General features: G+C 49.5%; 6 protein-coding genes across 7 annotated transcripts; 2 read left to right on the top strand and 4 right to left on the bottom strand.

Moving 5' to 3' along the window:
- Positions 1 to 9: 9 nt before the first annotated feature.
- On the bottom strand, positions 10 to 3,359 carry LOC9658435 (probable galactinol--sucrose galactosyltransferase 2). Its single transcript, XM_024669927.1, is given in 15 exon segments — positions 10 to 215; positions 217 to 342; positions 406 to 494; positions 550 to 767; positions 821 to 955; positions 1,011 to 1,078; positions 1,145 to 1,286; positions 1,335 to 1,730; positions 1,792 to 1,899; positions 1,960 to 2,085; positions 2,156 to 2,247; positions 2,299 to 2,347; positions 2,406 to 2,496; positions 2,564 to 2,787; positions 2,849 to 3,359. Coding segments are annotated over 15 exon segments (2,214 nt in total). The 5' UTR covers positions 3,028 to 3,359; the 3' UTR covers positions 10 to 44.
- A 75-nt stretch (positions 3,360 to 3,434) lies between these two features.
- LOC112344674 (putative receptor protein kinase CRINKLY4) lies at positions 3,435 to 5,808 on the bottom strand. Its single transcript, XM_024669929.1, has 2 exons — positions 5,781 to 5,808; positions 3,435 to 5,695 (listed from the first exon to the last, which is right to left on the bottom strand). Exon 2 carries the CDS (start codon positions 5,640 to 5,642, stop codon positions 3,543 to 3,545), a length of 2,100 nt encoding a protein of 699 aa, XP_024525697.1. The 5' UTR covers positions 5,643 to 5,695; positions 5,781 to 5,808; the 3' UTR covers positions 3,435 to 3,542.
- A 2,672-nt stretch (positions 5,809 to 8,480) lies between these two features.
- LOC112344643 (protein ROOT PRIMORDIUM DEFECTIVE 1-like) lies at positions 8,481 to 10,244 on the top strand. The gene is made up of 3 exons (XM_024669785.1): positions 8,481 to 9,847; positions 9,905 to 9,990; positions 10,066 to 10,244. The coding sequence occupies exon 1, from the start codon at positions 8,771 to 8,773 to the stop codon at positions 9,521 to 9,523; it is 753 nt and encodes a 250-aa protein (XP_024525553.1). The 5' UTR covers positions 8,481 to 8,770; the 3' UTR covers positions 9,524 to 9,847; positions 9,905 to 9,990; positions 10,066 to 10,244.
- On the bottom strand, positions 9,842 to 11,120 carry LOC112344642 (flavone 3'-O-methyltransferase 1-like). Its single transcript, XM_024669783.1, has 3 exons — positions 10,387 to 11,120; positions 10,269 to 10,333; positions 9,842 to 10,203 (listed from the first exon to the last, which is right to left on the bottom strand). The coding sequence occupies exons 1-3, from the start codon at positions 11,054 to 11,056 to the stop codon at positions 9,895 to 9,897; spliced, it is 1,044 nt and encodes a 347-aa protein (XP_024525551.1). The 5' UTR covers positions 11,057 to 11,120; the 3' UTR covers positions 9,842 to 9,894.
- Positions 11,009 to 13,692, top strand: LOC112344641 (auxin transporter-like protein 3). Of its 2 annotated transcripts, XM_024669781.1 has the most exons (11): positions 11,009 to 11,084; positions 11,138 to 11,235; positions 11,282 to 11,418; positions 11,491 to 11,654; positions 11,704 to 11,892; positions 11,961 to 12,073; positions 12,124 to 12,307; positions 12,349 to 12,443; positions 12,494 to 12,695; positions 12,746 to 13,000; positions 13,060 to 13,692. In XM_024669781.1, exons 4-11 carry the CDS (start codon positions 11,640 to 11,642, stop codon positions 13,249 to 13,251), a joined length of 1,245 nt encoding a protein of 414 aa, XP_024525549.1. In that variant the 5' UTR covers positions 11,009 to 11,084; positions 11,138 to 11,235; positions 11,282 to 11,418; positions 11,491 to 11,639; the 3' UTR covers positions 13,252 to 13,692. The 2 variants fall into 2 exon arrangements, with proteins under 2 accessions (XP_024525549.1, XP_024525550.1); XM_024669782.1 differs by lacking the exons at positions 11,009 to 11,084; positions 11,138 to 11,235; positions 11,282 to 11,418; positions 11,491 to 11,654 and having other exon boundaries at positions 11,808 to 11,897.
- A 52-nt stretch (positions 13,693 to 13,744) lies between these two features.
- LOC9659656 (flavanone 3-dioxygenase 2) lies at positions 13,745 to 14,925 on the bottom strand. Its single transcript, XM_024669784.1, has 2 exons — positions 14,123 to 14,925; positions 13,745 to 14,055 (listed from the first exon to the last, which is right to left on the bottom strand). Exons 1-2 carry the CDS (start codon positions 14,888 to 14,890, stop codon positions 13,807 to 13,809), a joined length of 1,017 nt encoding a protein of 338 aa, XP_024525552.1. The 5' UTR covers positions 14,891 to 14,925; the 3' UTR covers positions 13,745 to 13,806.
- Positions 14,926 to 16,075: the final 1,150 nt, after the last annotated feature.

Raw genomic sequence — 16,075 nt, 5'->3', positions numbered from 1 at the left:
AAACGATCCTCCAGAATATTCGACTTTTTAAAAAATGGTAACTGTTACATAGCGATAGAGAGTTCACCTCCTCTCTCTCCAAGATCGATCTTGACGAATCCAGTGTTAGAATCATAGAAAAAATCCAGATTTCCAGACGATTCCAATGTCACTGATTTTGGTCGCCTGGAGGAGTAAGCTCCAAACACACCACATCCACGGACTGTGATTTTCAGTCACTGCGTTGCCACTTCCATCGTTTGTGGCCTCCGCGACCGCGTAATCCAGGGACGTGATCGCCCCTCCGGAGTTAAACATGTTAACAAGACCGATTGGAGCAAACACCAAGTCTTCCGAGATACACTGCGCGAGCAAAACGAAGAGTTTTAACAAAACTTTCCTGGAAATCGTGGTGAAAATCCTTACCTTGACTGGTACAATCGTGAAGATTTCATACTTCAAGTGCTCTAAACTCACTGGTATTGCGGTGCCTTTCGGGAGAAGAACTAATTCGCCTGGAAGAAAATCGGCATGAGAAAAGCTTCCAGTCAATAACTTTCAGAAACGTACCAGCTCTGTGACTGTAAACAACCGCATCGCCGTTCCAGTCGGCTGCTACGACTGTGTCCAGGAACTCAACATCACAGGCACGGATGCTTCCCGTGACGGTCATTGGAGAATCGTCGTGAATCCTGTAGGTCTTGCTTACTTTGCACCATCCGGCACCTTGACAGTTGAAAGCACCTATCACTCCCGTGTGCTTGTTCACGTTCCATATTTTCAAAATGCTGTGGAAAACCCCAAAGTATGTCGAGGCTTTTGAGAAGTTCTCTTTCTTTACCTTTTCTCATCTTGTGTGGGATCTGAAAAGAGGCAGTCACGAGTAGGCCGTCCAGGGAGTTGAGCTCGCAGAACGGAGCCATCTGGTAAAACTAGCTTCTTCAGCAAATTGAAGTCGTGATGCCCGGGCTTGTCACTGAAACGTAAGAACATCGTATCAGACACTCACATGAGGTTTGATTGCTACGTACCTGACGTAAACGCCACAGCCCCCGACTGCTCGAGCAGCAGCATGATACTCAGCTGCCGGATGTAAGCTCTGAATCGCGAAGAAACGAGACAATTACTTTTGAGTTTGAAAAACAGCAAACGAAACAAAACTCACCTGGAACATGTCCCAGTCTGGCTGCATAACTTCCCCAAGGAAGAGACTGTTGTACGCGACAGAAGCAATATGAATAGTATGTGATGCTGGATCTGCTGGCCAAAAGTCGTCTGACGCACGAACAACGGCGGTCTTGTTTGAACTGCAAGCGACGCAGCAAGTCAAAACAACGAAGCAGAACTAAATTGACCTGTAGAAACCGTCGGTGTTATGGCTCATGCAGGCGATGCAGCCATTATCTGGAAAGTTTCGAGCAATCGATGCTTCAAGAGCTTGGTAAAACTTCTTTGTCAGCTGTACTCGGCCACCATGTCCTTCGCCAAGCGTTTCCAGAATGCTCTGGACATCAACCTTCACCCCGTCAATGCCGCTACTGGCAAGATAGCTGTGGAGCTCGTTGTAGAAAGCAAAAGCATGGTTTGGATCCACAAGTCCCAAACCATGCAAGGTAAGGCTGTCATGTGCCATATCTGGTTGATGCTGTAGCAGGCCAGGGGAAATCGATGGGTACGCCAATTTTGCTTGGTATAGACCAGGCTGCAAGCCTCCCCAGTAACCCAGCACAGCATGCCACACGTAAATATATCTGCCAAGGCAAAACGAAATAAGCATTCATGCCTGACCAAAGATATGAAAGTATAACTCACTTGAGATTGTATTCGCTTTTGGCCTCAGCAACTATGTGGTGAAGCCCGCTCTCTCCATTTCTTTGGAACTTATGATTTTCCTTGATATCTGTCAATCTTTTGGCAAACCTGAGAGATCATGAAAAGAGACATGCGTCAACTCGCCAATAAAAATAGCTTGATGCTTACTGCACGCCACTTGTAATGACTTGTGTCTCAGCTTGTTGCACGGATCCGGGTGGATCGTCGTGCGCCACTGACTGCCATCCATCATCTATAATCAGGAATCGAGGCGGTGTTCCGCCGGCACAAAGGCTGCAGAAAAAAAAGAAGCAAAAAGCTGTCACGATAAGGAAACTTTGCTGAAAATCATTAAGATTCCAACCTTTCCAATCCGTTCCTCACACCAGCCGCGGAGACATCAGTGTAGAATGCATCCCACGTACACCAGCCGAACCAGTCTAGCATTCCTGGAAGCTAAACAAGAACACAAGAATTTTACAAAGTTCATGTCGCACCACGGCTTACTTTCTTCTCAGTCCGGAGAGAAAAAGTTTGAAGATGGGATTTCACGGCCCTGCAACAAAATAGACTTCTTGCGCTTAGAAGTTGCTCACTCAAACTAGTTCTCTTACCTCATCGCATCATTTAAAACTTGAAATGGATTTGAACCAGAGTGGATATACAACGTATGCAGTCCCTGCAGCGAAACCACTGCCGGATCCCCTGACAAAACGAGAAAACAATAGATACACGCATCAGGAACGAAAAAAAATCAAGCAGTAACACTTACCACTTTCAAGGCAGATCTCCAACTCGTTCTCGGCACTGCCTTGCAATGAGGACCTGAAAGCACCTTCCACCATCGGAAGAAACACCGTGTAGATAGCTTCATCACTGGACTTGCTCTCAAGGAGAAGGAATTGAGTTTCCAGCGGCACATCGCTGCCGCAAGTCCCAGTTCTCTGGGTCATCCACCATAACTTAAATCGAAAGCAGCACAAGAATCTAAGACGCCTGAAGGAACAACGAGTTTGTAAGCTCGAAAAACCAAGGAAAAGGGAAAACGAGGACTTACTCGAGAACACCAAGAGTGAAGACATGCCGGCAACTTTTCTCAAGAGCTTGGACACCGAGAAAAACTCCACTCTGAGAGTCCACAGTGAGAGTAACGTTGTCCGGGACATTGGCCAGCAAGACTCCCCCATGAGTCACGAGGCTCCCATCGGCCAGCGTGATATCTGGCGTGATTGTCATGTCGATAGCAGTGGCAGTAGCGGCAGTCGAGAAGAATTTGGGCAGAGAGAAAGAAGCAAAGGCCTTCCTCTCCAAAAGAATCAAAGAACTATGCCGGTGGATCGCGGATCCAGCAGCTGACCGCGGCGAAACTGGAAAAAATCCGCCGCGCCTCGCACCAAAACCTCCCCTCGCTGGGGAAAAAAGAATGCGCGCTATGGCATTCCTAGGTCGAGAAGACGAGAGGAATGCGATGAGATTGGCGACGCGGCCGATCGATTTCTAGCGCGATGAACAGCGCGCCTGAGACGCGATTCACATCGCCGCACATGCCTGATATTTTAGGGCGGAAGGCCTGCTGAGTCAGCGCAATGTGGATCGAATGACCAGGCGCCACGTCATTGCGTGTATAATCCAAATTTCTCCTTTCTCTTTCAGGGAATATGCTCGCTCTGTTTTGGCGCGTTTGTCTCTTTTGAAGAGATGGCCTTTCGGTGGAACAAGAACACACGAAAGCTTTTTTCTTTTCTTGGGTATCAATTCCAAGAGTTGCTGGTGAACACGTTGGTACCACTCGATCCATTAGAGATTTCGTCCGGGCGTGCCGCCACTGGGCTCGAGACACGCTCCAAGGTGCTGGCTATGGAGCTTATCGTTGGGCGGTGCTCGGCATCGAAGCTTGTGCACTGGAGAGCTAGCCTGAGCACCTCTTCCAGCGCTGCCGTGTTCTCTGGAAGGAAAATCCTCGGATCAAACAGCGAGCAGGTGTTGCTCTTGCCGCGCTGGAGAAGAACCCACGAGACCAAGCTCCTCTCGGAGCTTAGCATTGCTTGGCAGCCTGTGAGGAGCTCCAGCAGCACCACTCCAAAGCTGTAGACGTCGCTCTGGGTGGTGAACTTCGCCGTCTGGAAGTACTCCGGATCCATGTAGCCTGGTGTTCCCACCATCGTCGCGAGCTGCGTGGTGTTTCCGGAGGGCGAGAGGCTGACGCCAAAGTCGGACAAGTGTGCGTTCCAGTCCTTGTCCAGGAGTATGTTTGCTGCTTTCACGTCTCGGTGGAGTATCTGTGGAGATGCGTAGATGTGCAAGTATTCCAGTCCTCGAGCGGCCTGTGCTGCGATGCGGATCCTTAGAAACCAGTCGAGTCGGATCTCTGGCTTCTTGAATAGGCAGTCGAAGAGCGAGCCGTTTTCCATGAACTCGAAAGCCAGGAGCTGCTCTTGAGCGCAGTATCCCACCAAGTTGACGAGGTAAGCGTGGTGTAACCTGGCCAGCAGGGAGAGCTCCTTCACTAAAGACTTGTCACCGGCTCGAGATTTCTTCAAAGCCAGTGCTCGTCCGTCCGGGAGAACAGCCTTGTAGACCACTCCGCTAGCACCTTTCCCAATGATCATCTCGGAGCGATAGTTTTCTGTAGCACGGACGAGGTCCGAGCCACTGAACGCCACCAGCCTGTTTGCGAAGGTTTCCCATGCCTTAGTTTTGAATGATCCTTGAGCTCTTCGTCTCCAGATACAGTATCCCGCAACAGCAGCAAGAATCACTGCTATTACTGCCCCCACCGAAATTCCTACTGCCAAACCACTCGTACTTTTCGGTTTCTCCAGATCCTTGTTAATCTTTTGCAAAGAACTTGGACTTGGACTTGGTGCTCCCATGCACTTCATATTGCCTTGTAAACAGTCGAGACACACTCGATCTCCAGCAACCGGGCATTTCTTCGAATTATCTTCCGAAAGCTCGTACTGTTGGACGCTGCATGCTTGACTGCTACACAGTCCTTGGCTCACTTTGACGTTCCCCGTAACCACCACTGAATTCCCCCAGCACTTGACTCTCTGCGAATCGTTCAAACTCACGCCACAAGTGTAGTAGTCTCCAGCCGCAATGACCGAAAACGCTTCGTCCTTCGGTGGAGCCGTCTGATTGAAAGCACCGTCTCCCCAGCAGACTACGTTCCCCTTCCCCTTCACAATCCCGCAAGAGTGGAAAAGTCCCAAGGCTAGCGAAGAAAACTTCACGTCCTCCGCGTATGAGCTACACTGTCCGAAGTTGTTCCACCCCCAGCAAAACGCAGTCCCAGTGTCCTTTTCCAGTCCGCAAGTGTGCGTTCCTCCGGAGAACAAAACACTAAAGGCGACGTTTTTCGGCTGTGCGCGGTAGAAAAGAGCGTTGGAACGATCCCATCCCCAGCAGAAAGCTTCGCCACCATCGACGAGCCCGCAGGTGTAGTCATATCCGGAGCTCACTTGGATAAAGCTAGCTTGCGGAAAGTTTAGCTGCCCATACGTGTTTTGTCCCCAGCAGTCGAGCTCTCCACTGCTTCTTAGAGCGCAGACGTGACCCTGTCCAGCGCTCAAGCTGCTGTAGCTCACATCCCTGTAAACCGATGGAACCGTCGAGTTGGGATTCCCCCAGCAAAATGGCTTCTTGCTCTCGTAGCTAAGCCCGCAAGTGAAGTAGCCACCGGAGCTCAGAGCAAACATGGGAGTGCTCGGAGCATCTGTGTTGTTTTGCGTTGCAAACGTACCTGAGCACGATGGCAGGAGAGTTCCCGACTCGAGTACGCACAGCACGAAGGAATTCGTGTATGGAGCCCGACCGTTCCAGTCGGGATTGTCCGACTTGCTCCACATCGGTCCCAGAGTGTTCAGCGTCCCCACGGAGAGAGAAGCCCATGGCAGAAGAGCTATGCAAAGCAATGCCAGGAGTGAGCGCATGGATCGAGAAGAACATCCAAGAGCCATTTCCCCGGAGAGAAAGGTCTAGCTCACCTCGACTGGATGCCAAGAAAACTTTTTCCAAAACGCTGACTTTTCATCCCACGCGCTTGGGATCTTGACAGAGAAAAAGGAGATGTCTAGTTGCCAAATCTCACTAAAAAACACAGAAAAATCAAGGATACCACAGTTTAAGCGTAATTTGGATAACATTAATGTTCAAAATGCTTAATTATTTCGCTACTTCAGAGTTCTTTCGAGCAGCTGCTGCTAGTAAAAACATTCGTAGTAGTACTGCTCGAGGCACTGAAATTCTCCTCTGGACGTCTCACCACTGTGCTCAACACACGCTCCAGAGTGTTCGCAACACCGCTTATACTGGGAGGAAGATCGCCATCAAAGCCTGTGCACTGGAGGGCCAGCTCGAGCACCTCTTCCAGCTCTGCGGAGCTTCTCCGAGCTTTGAATCGCTTGTCGACCTGTGAGGAGCTCCTGCAGCACCACTCCAAAGCTGTAGACGTCGCTCCTGGTGGTGAACTTGATGGTTTGCTCTCCGGGTCCATGTAGCCAGGTGTTCCGACCATTGTCATGAACCGGGTGCTACTCCCCGACGTCGAGAGGGAGAAGCCAAAGTCGGACAAGCGTTCCAGTCCCCATCCAAGAGTATGTTTGCTGCTTTCACATCTCGATGGAGTATTTCTGGAGACGCATACTTGTGTAAGGACTCCAGTCCTCGAGCTGCCTGTGCTGCGATGCGAATTCAATCCAGCCTGATCTCTGGCTTCTTGAAAAGGCAGTCGAAGAGCGAGCCGCAGTATCCCACCAAGTTCACGAGATAAGTGTGGTGTAATCTGGCTAGCAGGGACAGCTCCTTCATCAAAGACTTGTCATCGGCACGGGATTTCTTCAAAGCCAGCGCTCGTCCATCCGGAAGAACAGGCTTATACACCACTCTGCGGGCACCTTTCTCGACGATCATGTCTGAGTGGTAGCCTTCGTGGATGATCTCCGAGCTACTGAAAGTCACCAGCCTGTTTGCTAGAATCTCCCATTCCTCCGATGTGGATGGTTTCCCTCGCCAAGGTAAACAGCCACATTGAAATGGACGCTTGTGTCGTCGCCGAAGAAAATACCCCGCTGTAAAAGCAGCAGCACCAAGAATGAAGATTCCTCCCATGGAAAATCCCACTGCTAAGTTCCTTGATGCAATTTCGTTGGCTCGGTTCCCGTGCACCGCTTGTTGCCTCGTAAACACTCGAGACACACTCGATCGCCAGCAACCGGACACCTCTTCGAGCCAGCTTGCACAAGCTGGTACTGCTGCTTGCTTCTCTGGATCTTTCAAGCTCACACCACAAGTGTAGTAGTCTCCAGCTGAAATGACTGAAAAGGTCTCGCCTTTCGGGCCATCCGTCTGGTTGAAAGCATTGTCACCCCAGCAGACTACGTTCCCTGTGTCCTTCACTATTCCGCATGAGTGGAACAGTCTCAAAGCTAGCGAATAAAATGCTTGGGTCGTCAACCGGCCCTGGACCTCCTGTCCGTGGTCGTTATATCCCCAACAAACCGGAGCGCTACTGTTCTTTACCGCAAGCGTGTGTTCCTCCGGAGAACAAAGCACCAAAGGTGATACCACTGGCCAGTGAACGGGATGGAGCATCTCACCCCCAGCAAAACGCTTCACCAGTCTTGATGAGCCCGCAAGTGTAGCCATAGCCAGAGCTCACCATGACAAAGCTGCGATTTTTCGGTACGTCTAGCTCCCCATCCACGTTTGATCCCCAGCAGTCTAGCTTTCCACTGCTTCTCAGCGGACAGACGTGATCCTGTCCGGCACTCAAGCTGCTATAGCTGACATTCCTGTAAACCGATGGAACGGCCATCGTGGAATTCCCCCAGCATCGTGGTTTTTGCTCTCGTAGCTAAGTCCGAAAGTGAAGTAGCCACCGGAGCTCAGAACAAACATGGGAGTGCTTGGAGCATCTGTGTTGTTTTGCGTTGGAAAAGTTCCTGAGCACGATGGCATGAGTGTTCCCGCCTCGAGCAAGCACAGCGCGAAGGAATTCCTGTATGGAGCCCGGCCGTCCGAGTTCGGATTGTCCGACTTGCTCCAGGAGAGCAAGAAAATCTTCCATGCGCTGACCAGGGTGATCTCAGCGTAATAGCTAAACTTCTGGGCTTTCCAAAGCAATCGTTTGAACAGTCTCATATCACCACCCGTAGACGGCTAAGATTAAAGGCTCTTGGATCTACTGGGTTTCTTCGGCAAAAACTAACATGAATCAAATACTTTTAATGACAGCACTACTACTGTTAACATCTTGGTGTCCCGTGACACAGCACTGCAGAGTGTTCGAAGACGACTGCAAGTTAAGGGGTGTGAATGAAATCCACCCCATCACGTAAGTTTGTTTGTTCCTCATCTTTGTTTGACTTTTGATTTGTAGCGAGACTGTGGACTTGGGCGAGATGTTGCTGGAGGCCCTGCGCAAATTGGGCGAGGATTTGCTCGAGGACTTGCACAAAAAACTGAGTGAGGAGCTGCACAAACTGCGCCAGGAACTGGGTGAGGACATGCGCAGTTTGCGCGAGGAGCTGTGCAAGGATAAGTGCGACCTCTGCAAGCAGTGTGCAAATTGCTCGAGAACCACCTTAGATATACGAGGACAATAATATTGTCTTGTCTATGTTAGATGATTCACTGTTAAGTTCCTTCTTTTTAGGGTTCTTCCCATTGGCGGGAAGAACGGTTTAGGGCTTTACAAGGGCGATGCGGCAACGCCAGGTACTGGGATCCGCCACAGGGATTCGCATTCTTACAGGATGTATGGTCTGGAGCAAGCGATCTATGGGCGGATTCAGCGGCGGCCAGGACGCGATGACCTACGCCAAGCTCGCCGTGCGCGAGAAGGAAATGCGGCTCATCCATCGTGTGGCCGGGGCCGTGGCTGCCACGGAGCTCGTCTCAAAGGTTCCAAAAGGTCGCCAAGAAGCTGGGATTTCGCAACAGGGACTCCGACTTCTTTCTGAGGAAATTCCGGCTCATGTTTGAGATGTGTGACAAAAAGTCCCGTAAGATTGTGGAGCTGACCGAGACGATGAAGCACCTCATGAAGAGGGAGGAGGAAGTTCTAAAGCAGCACGAGCCGTATGCTATCCAGGTCTTGAGGAAGCTCTTGATGATGGCCAAGGAAGGGAGGATTCCAGTGAAGAAGCTTAACATTCTCAAGCCGTGCTTTGGCTTCTCCGAGGATTTCGAGACCACCACCCTGGTCAGGTTCCCGGATTTTTTCACGATCACCAGGAACCAAAAGGACGACGCGATGCTGGAGCTGGGGGCTTGGGATCCAGCGCTAGCGGTCACGGCTCGAGAGCTCCGGGGGGTAAAACATATTGACCCGAGCCGCAAGGACAAGTTTTGCGAGGGAAATGCTCACAGCTTTCGAGTAGCTTTCAAGAACAACTGCGAGATGGAAAGGGACAGATACTTGAAGCTCTTGTCCTTCCAGAAGCGCCGGTTTGATTCTCCATACGAGCGTGGTGTTAAAGTTGACGATCCGGATGGCTCGCCAGAGGCACGGAAGCGGTCTCTCGCGGTGTGTCACGAGTTTCTAAGCTTGACGTTGCTGAAGCGAGCGAATGTGAGAGATCTAGCGATTCTCAAAGACGAGCTCCAGCTTCCAGAGGACTTGGCCAAGTTTTTTGCGGAGGGAATCGCTGTTCTTCGCCATGGAACGGCTCAACAACTATTACTTCGTGTTCTTGAGGGAAGCTTACCACTGGGACTACAAGATTGAGATGTCCCCGTACATTGATTTGCGTCGGAAGTACGTGGAACTGGCGCTTGTTTCAAGGAAGAAGAGACCACTTAAGCGGAGCTTGCTACCTCTAACAGATCCGCGAAGAAGAAGCCGGAGCAGTCTTTGTACTCCAGATTCCTCGCCTGAGGCTGAGCCGGATCTTTCCAAGGCCGTTAACGATGAAGAACTGGAGGACACAACTTATGAAAGTGATCATCCAACAGAAGTGAGCGACAGTAACGACTTTAGTGATGGAACCAGTGACGATACAGAGGACGACGTGATTTCTCGCGAACAGCAACCAGCAACAGCATCAAGCAGGTAATGCGTTTCACAAATATCTGGATTGCACTGATTGTCTGGAATTTTTAAGGATAGATCTCGATAATGGAGGCAGAGTCGACTCTAGCTCTGACTGATAAGCTGGAGAAGCCGGCAGCCATCGCAACTTGCTCCAACTCCTTGTAAGTTCTCTCCTTTGCTGCTTCTCCTGTTGTTAGCATAGCTAGATCATACAAAACTGCATTCTTGTCAGCCAGGCTATATTCGTCGCTTTTTTCAGCAACCTCCGGCAGAAGTGCATCAATTACCACCACCTTGCCTCCCTCTGCAAGTGATTGGCGGCAGTTTTCAAGGATCTTGATAGCTTTTTCGTCATTCCAGTCGTGTAGAACCCACTGCAAAAGTAAATGCCAAAGTCTAGCTCTTAGATTTTCCATCTTGGCCGTAGACATCTTTTTACCTTCAGCAACATGAGGTCTCCTTGAGGAACGGAGACGAACATGTCTCCTCCGACGTTTTCCATACCTGAAGATTAGATAGTAAGTGCATTTCAAGACACATACAAATTTGTGACGAACCTTGTACTTTTGCAGCGTGTTCCACGACCGCTGGGAGATCGAAGTTAATCCCTTTGACGTTCGGGTACTTGGCAAGGATGATTTCTAGAGACGCTCCCAAGCTGCCACCGACATCCACAATCACCTCCGCATGCTGGAAGCCGTCGTAAACTTGCAGAGCGAGCCGCATGGTCCGTCTCGTGTAAGCTGACATGACGGTGTTGAACACCTTGACGATGGCTGGGTCCAGCTCGAACACCGACTTTCCACCATGAGCTTTGGAGCCTGGCTGTACACCTTCGAGTATAGCGTCAGGTAACAAGTCCCATACATTATACTGCTTCGGGAAAAACATCATCGATGGTACCATTGATTCGCTATTGCCTTCTGTGACTAGGTGCTTGGAGACGGCGTTGAGGCCATACCTCTGTTCTCCCTCTGACGAGGGGCACTCTTGGAAGACACCAAACATGGCCAGAGCACGCATAAGTCGACCCAGCTGAGATGCGGAAGAATCTAGAGTGGCTTTGCTGCGGAGCGGCAGCTGGTCGCAGATCTCTACTGGGGAGAGCGAGGGTGCGGCTTTGTTGAGGATGTCAGGTACCTTGAGCTTCACCAAGGCCTTGAGGGACGAGGAGATGAAGTATCCCTGGTTGATCAATATGAGCTTCATCCAACTTTCGTCTTCCATGCCGCTCAGGGCTCTTCGAGTTCTTTAGGTGAGTGCCGGAGTGACGATTGAGGAGATTGACCGATATTGCTTTCACTGTAGGACCTTGGCACAGATTCAATTGGTAAAGTTCCTCTACTTGACCGACTTGAACGTTACGTGTTATGGACCCACCCAGCTTGACCGGGCGTAAATACGTAGTACGTACGTAATAGTTTTAGTATGTTTTGTAAATAACTCCCACAGGCTTGGAAGTGATGATCACATTCCGTCATGTCTTAGTGGCGCAGCTTGATGAGAAGGCGGAAGAAATCATCGCTAGAACATGCTTATAACGTAAGATGCGATCAGACATCGACAAGAATATTTGACCTCATAATATGGTATGCACACAAACCTTTAGATTTCCCTGCCGCAAGATCTAAGGATGTCCTCCTACGATGATGCCGATGCAGAGACTGGAGAAGCGAATTATGTTCTTCATGTTTCGTCTGGCGCTAGTGCGTCTGGCATTCACATCTCGTTTGGTTCTACTCCCACGATTTCGCGTTTCTTTTCGACGGTCTTTTGCGATGGGGGTTCTACCGTTGATGCCTGGTTGAACATGTCGACAACCAAGGTATGGTTTTTGTTTTTCTTCCACTGGAATTTCTGGTCTTTGTTAACAGATATCGCAATTGCTGCTGTCGCTACCTTTTGCAATGTCGCAAATGGGATTCGTTTCTGGCATACTTGCTATCTTGATTCAGTCTACTGTAGGCTGCTGGAGCTCTTGGATGATGAACACCTTATACCTGCAGTATCGTCATAATACGCTGAAAGACAACCCCCACTCTTTCAAGCGCCACACTATACAGGTGGAGTGAGTGGCTTTTCACGAAGAAACTCGTGTTCTTTACGTCTTTACATTCTTTACGTCTAGCAGATGCACGAGGTTCTTGGCGGTCTTTTAGGACGCCGCTGGGAAACAATCACACTGATATTTAGCTTTGGAATCATGTTCAGCTTTGCAGCTATTCAAATGGTTGCTGTTGGAAAGTAAGTGATGAATTCGGTGTTCCAAATCGTTGAAATTCGAATGTTTGCAGCGTAGTATACTACATCAATGACAAGTTAGAACGAAGAACTTGGACTTTAGTCCTCGGTTCATGCTTTGCAACGACTGTCTTCATTCCCTCCCTTCGGAACTATAGAATGTGGTCTTTCGCCGGTCTTGTGATGATCGTTTGCACTGCTTTGTATATGGCATTTGCTTCTTTGGCGATTCACCAGGTATATATTGTGTGTTTCAAGCGGTTCTGAGCTTCGTGCAGGATAACGACGTGAGGCACACGGCACCACACAGCATCAGGAGCTACTTTAACGGGTTTGCTAGCACTATCATATTTGGAGCTCATGCGATCCCAGTGTAAGCATTTACTCAAGTTCTAGACTCGACTTTGAATCTTTACTTTGCAGAGAGCTAATGGATGCGATGTGGCAACCTTCAAAATACAAGCTGACTTCTCTCTATTCGGACTTGTTCATGACACCTGTGGTGCTGTTTTCGATTATAAGCGTCTACTGGGCTTTCGGAGACAACGTGCAGTACAATGTCTTCTCTATGCTCCCACGCACAAAATTTCGTGATGCGGCAGTGGTTCTTATGCTCCTACATCAGGTATTCACACGCGGTTCTCTATCTATACTATTGACGGCCGTGCTGAGCAGCTCATCCAGTATGGGATTTGCTCACAGCCTCTATATATTATTGTAGAGAAGTGGTTTAAAATCCATCAGTCTTCAAGCTACTGGAAGAAAACGTTGGTCAGAACTCCGGTCTTTTTGGGATCCTTGTTGGTGGCTATTATGTTCCCGTTTTATGGAACTTTAAGCTCGGCGGCTGGGTCCATCTTTATGACCTGGCTATACGTCATTCCCTGTGCTGCGTCCGTGCTCGTCTTCTGGACTTCCAAATCTCAAAAGGTACCGCATGAAACCTCTGGCACGGTTCTAAAGATTAATCTAACCTCACTGCTGTTTAGAATGCAATCGAGCAGCCTCCGTTTGGCACGAGCTGGTTAAGTCTCCACTGCATGAACTTGGGAGCCATCCTTTGGATGGCAATCATGGCCGGTGGCTTTGCAACGTGGGCGAGCATCAGCGTGCTAAGGAACCAAGCTCACGAGTTTGGACTGTTCGCAAAGTGCTATCGCTGCCCCAGAAGAGGCTCGTAGTCTGTGCTCCTCTGTGCCTTCGCAAGTAAGCATAAACACGTTTCTTGGTCAGATGCTCAAACTAATGGAAAGGATTACGTTTCCAGATCTCTGCGCTCTGAAACAATTTGCTACTAGTGTTTATTCCAGAGGTTGAAAAGAGTGCTTGGCAGCTCGAGCTTCGCGGGCTTTAAGTGAACTGTGGCAAGAGCAAGCGGCATAGTTGCAACCCTGTTCCAGGGAGATGAAACAACGAGAAGAGCTAACCGGTGGCACGGGCAGAAAACGTGGAGGCAGTGTCAAGAAACGCAGTGGTGTTACATGGTTGCGTTCTGGTGCGGCGGCCTGGCATTGGATCATAGAAGAAGCTGCAAGCACCACAGAGGCAAGAACGAGCATGGAGTAAAACTCTCAAAATGATCTCTTTTGTGGCAAAATATGATGAAAGTTCTTAGACGACTACTATCCATTTATTTCAAACATTACAGAAGTGTTATGTATTGAGAATGATCATCTTTGAATTTACTTTTTCTAAAGCTTAAGATTCTCTTTTTGTTCGAAAACAAAATTATCTTTTCATACGTCAACTTTGAGAGTGGACAGAGCGCTCTTCCTATTGAGCTCCATGCTAAGAGAGGCTTTGGCGTATTCTCCATACAAACTTTCGGTGTATTTCGCGGGGCATTCCTCGTTGACAAGCTCCGGGATGGGCCTAATGCGAGCACCCAGACCGGGGCTGTAGAAGCAGACGATAGAGACTCGAGCTCTTTCGGCATTGACCACTCCTCGATGCTCCACGCTCTTGAACTTATCGTTGGAGAGAATCTAGCACGCGATCAATCGAGAAGAAAAACTCACTCAATGTAAAGAATCTAAGAAAGCAAGAGCATACCTGGAGCTGGTCTCCAATGTTGACCACGAGAGCTCCGGGTAAAGGCTTGAGAGTCACCCACGCTCCATCGTGAAGAACTTGAAGGCCCTCTACGTCCTGCTGCAAGATCGTGAAGGCGTTTATGTCCGAGTGAGGCTGGATTCCAATGGTGAGCTGTGGCTCCGGGCAGGGAGGATAGTGATTCAGCCTCATGGACATGAGCTCGCCTTCGAATCTCCCGGCGAGCTCGCTCGCTTCAAGTCCCAGAGATTCCGAGAAGAGCTCCAGCAGCCGCCTGGCCAGAGCGGTGATCTCCGCTCCATAACTCGTGGAGACGTTTCGGTAGCGCGCGGGATTTTCTGGAAGATTGCTTGGATCGCAAGGTGGGGAGCACATCTGGAAGAAAAACTCCTTCCAGGTTGCGCTTGGCCGCCGACTCTTGGACACCTCGAACTTCGGAGGCTCGAAGCTGGTCGCAAAACCGACCTCGTCCAAGACATTGTCCGAGTAGTAGACGAGCTTGTCTTGGGCTGGAAGATCGAAGAACTTGTAGGCCACCTCCATCATCTCGTCGCTGAGCTCGCGGGGAATTCCATGTCCTAGCAACTGGAAGAATCCCCAGCTCTCACAGGCGTCCCGGAGAGCTTGGAGTGCTCTCTCCCTTGAGTCGGTCTCCTCCAAGTTGGATATGTCCACCACTGGAACTTCGTGATCGAGATCTTTCCATGGGTGTGGATCCGGAGCCCTGTGAAACTCCCCAGGAATCTTGAAGAACGAAAGACTGCCCATGATTCTTTTTTCCCCTTTGCTACGATAAATCACGCTTTAGATGCGCTGAAAAGTCAGATTTAGAATTGACCTATAGACGAGATGCGTGTATGGAAGCATTTGCTTTTAGCATGGCCCCTCCGCAAAAATGACACCCACAAATCGAGACAAGATATTACTCATTTTTTCTTTATTACACAAAATTCCCGCCAAAGATATTTGGAGGTTTTGGTATATTCTCCATACAAAGGGCATTACGATCGAAACTCGAGCTCTTTTGGGATTGACCGATGGTCCACGCTCTTGAACTTATCATTAGAGAGAATCTAGCGATCGAGAAGAAAACTCAATCCAAACTAAAGAGCAAGCATCTGAGAGCATACCGGAGCTGGTCTCCAATGTTGACCACAAGAGCTCCGGCCGAAGGCCTGGTAGTCACCCTCGCTCCATCGTGAAGAAATTGGATGTCCTTCCAAGATTGCGAAGGTGTTTATGTCCGTGATTCCTAGGGTGAGTTGCAGGGAGGACAGTGATTCAGCCTCATGTTAACGAGCTCGCTCGCTCCAAGTCCCAGCGATTCCGAGAAGAGCTCCAGCAGCCGCCTGGACATAACGATAATCTCCGCTTCATAACTCGGTAGCGCGCCAGATTTGCGGAAAGCTTGCTTGGATCGCAAGGTCACGTCTGCCAGGCTGCCCCAAGCTGGTCGCAAAACCGACCTCGTCCGAATTCCATGTCCTAGCAACAGGAAGAATCCCCAGCTTCCCCCGAGGGCTTGGAGAGCTCTTTCTCTTGAATCGATGGTCTCCAAGTTGGATATATCCATTACTGGAACTTCGTGCTTGAGATCGTACGGCCCTATGAAACTCACCAGGAATCTTAGGGAATGAAAGACTGCCCAAGGTTTTATTTCTTCCTTTGCTTTGCTACGACATCGAATAGAACTTAAAAGAAGTGTACAACAATATAATAAGAATATTTTACGCATCAACAGACAATGTTTTAAAAGTCAACATTGTTGACTTTAGAGTTGACCCGGACGGTTGGTGCGTGAATTAGTAGTAAATTAGCTTTAATTTGCTTACCAAATAGGAGTAGCGATTTAAATGCCGGTCTTCGCTTTTAAAGCCGTTGGTCGTCCACAGTCCCAGTGTCCTTTTCCAGTCCGCAAGTGTGCGTTCACAAAACACTAAAGGCGATTTCGGC

Source organism: Selaginella moellendorffii, unplaced genomic scaffold (assembly GCF_000143415.4).
Source record: "Selaginella moellendorffii unplaced genomic scaffold, v1.0 SELMOscaffold_5, whole genome shotgun sequence".
Lineage (NCBI taxonomy): Eukaryota > Viridiplantae > Streptophyta > Lycopodiopsida > Selaginellales > Selaginellaceae > Selaginella > Selaginella moellendorffii.
The sequence above is the reverse complement of the archived record's forward strand: the minus strand, read 5'-3'. Positions and strand labels throughout refer to the sequence as shown.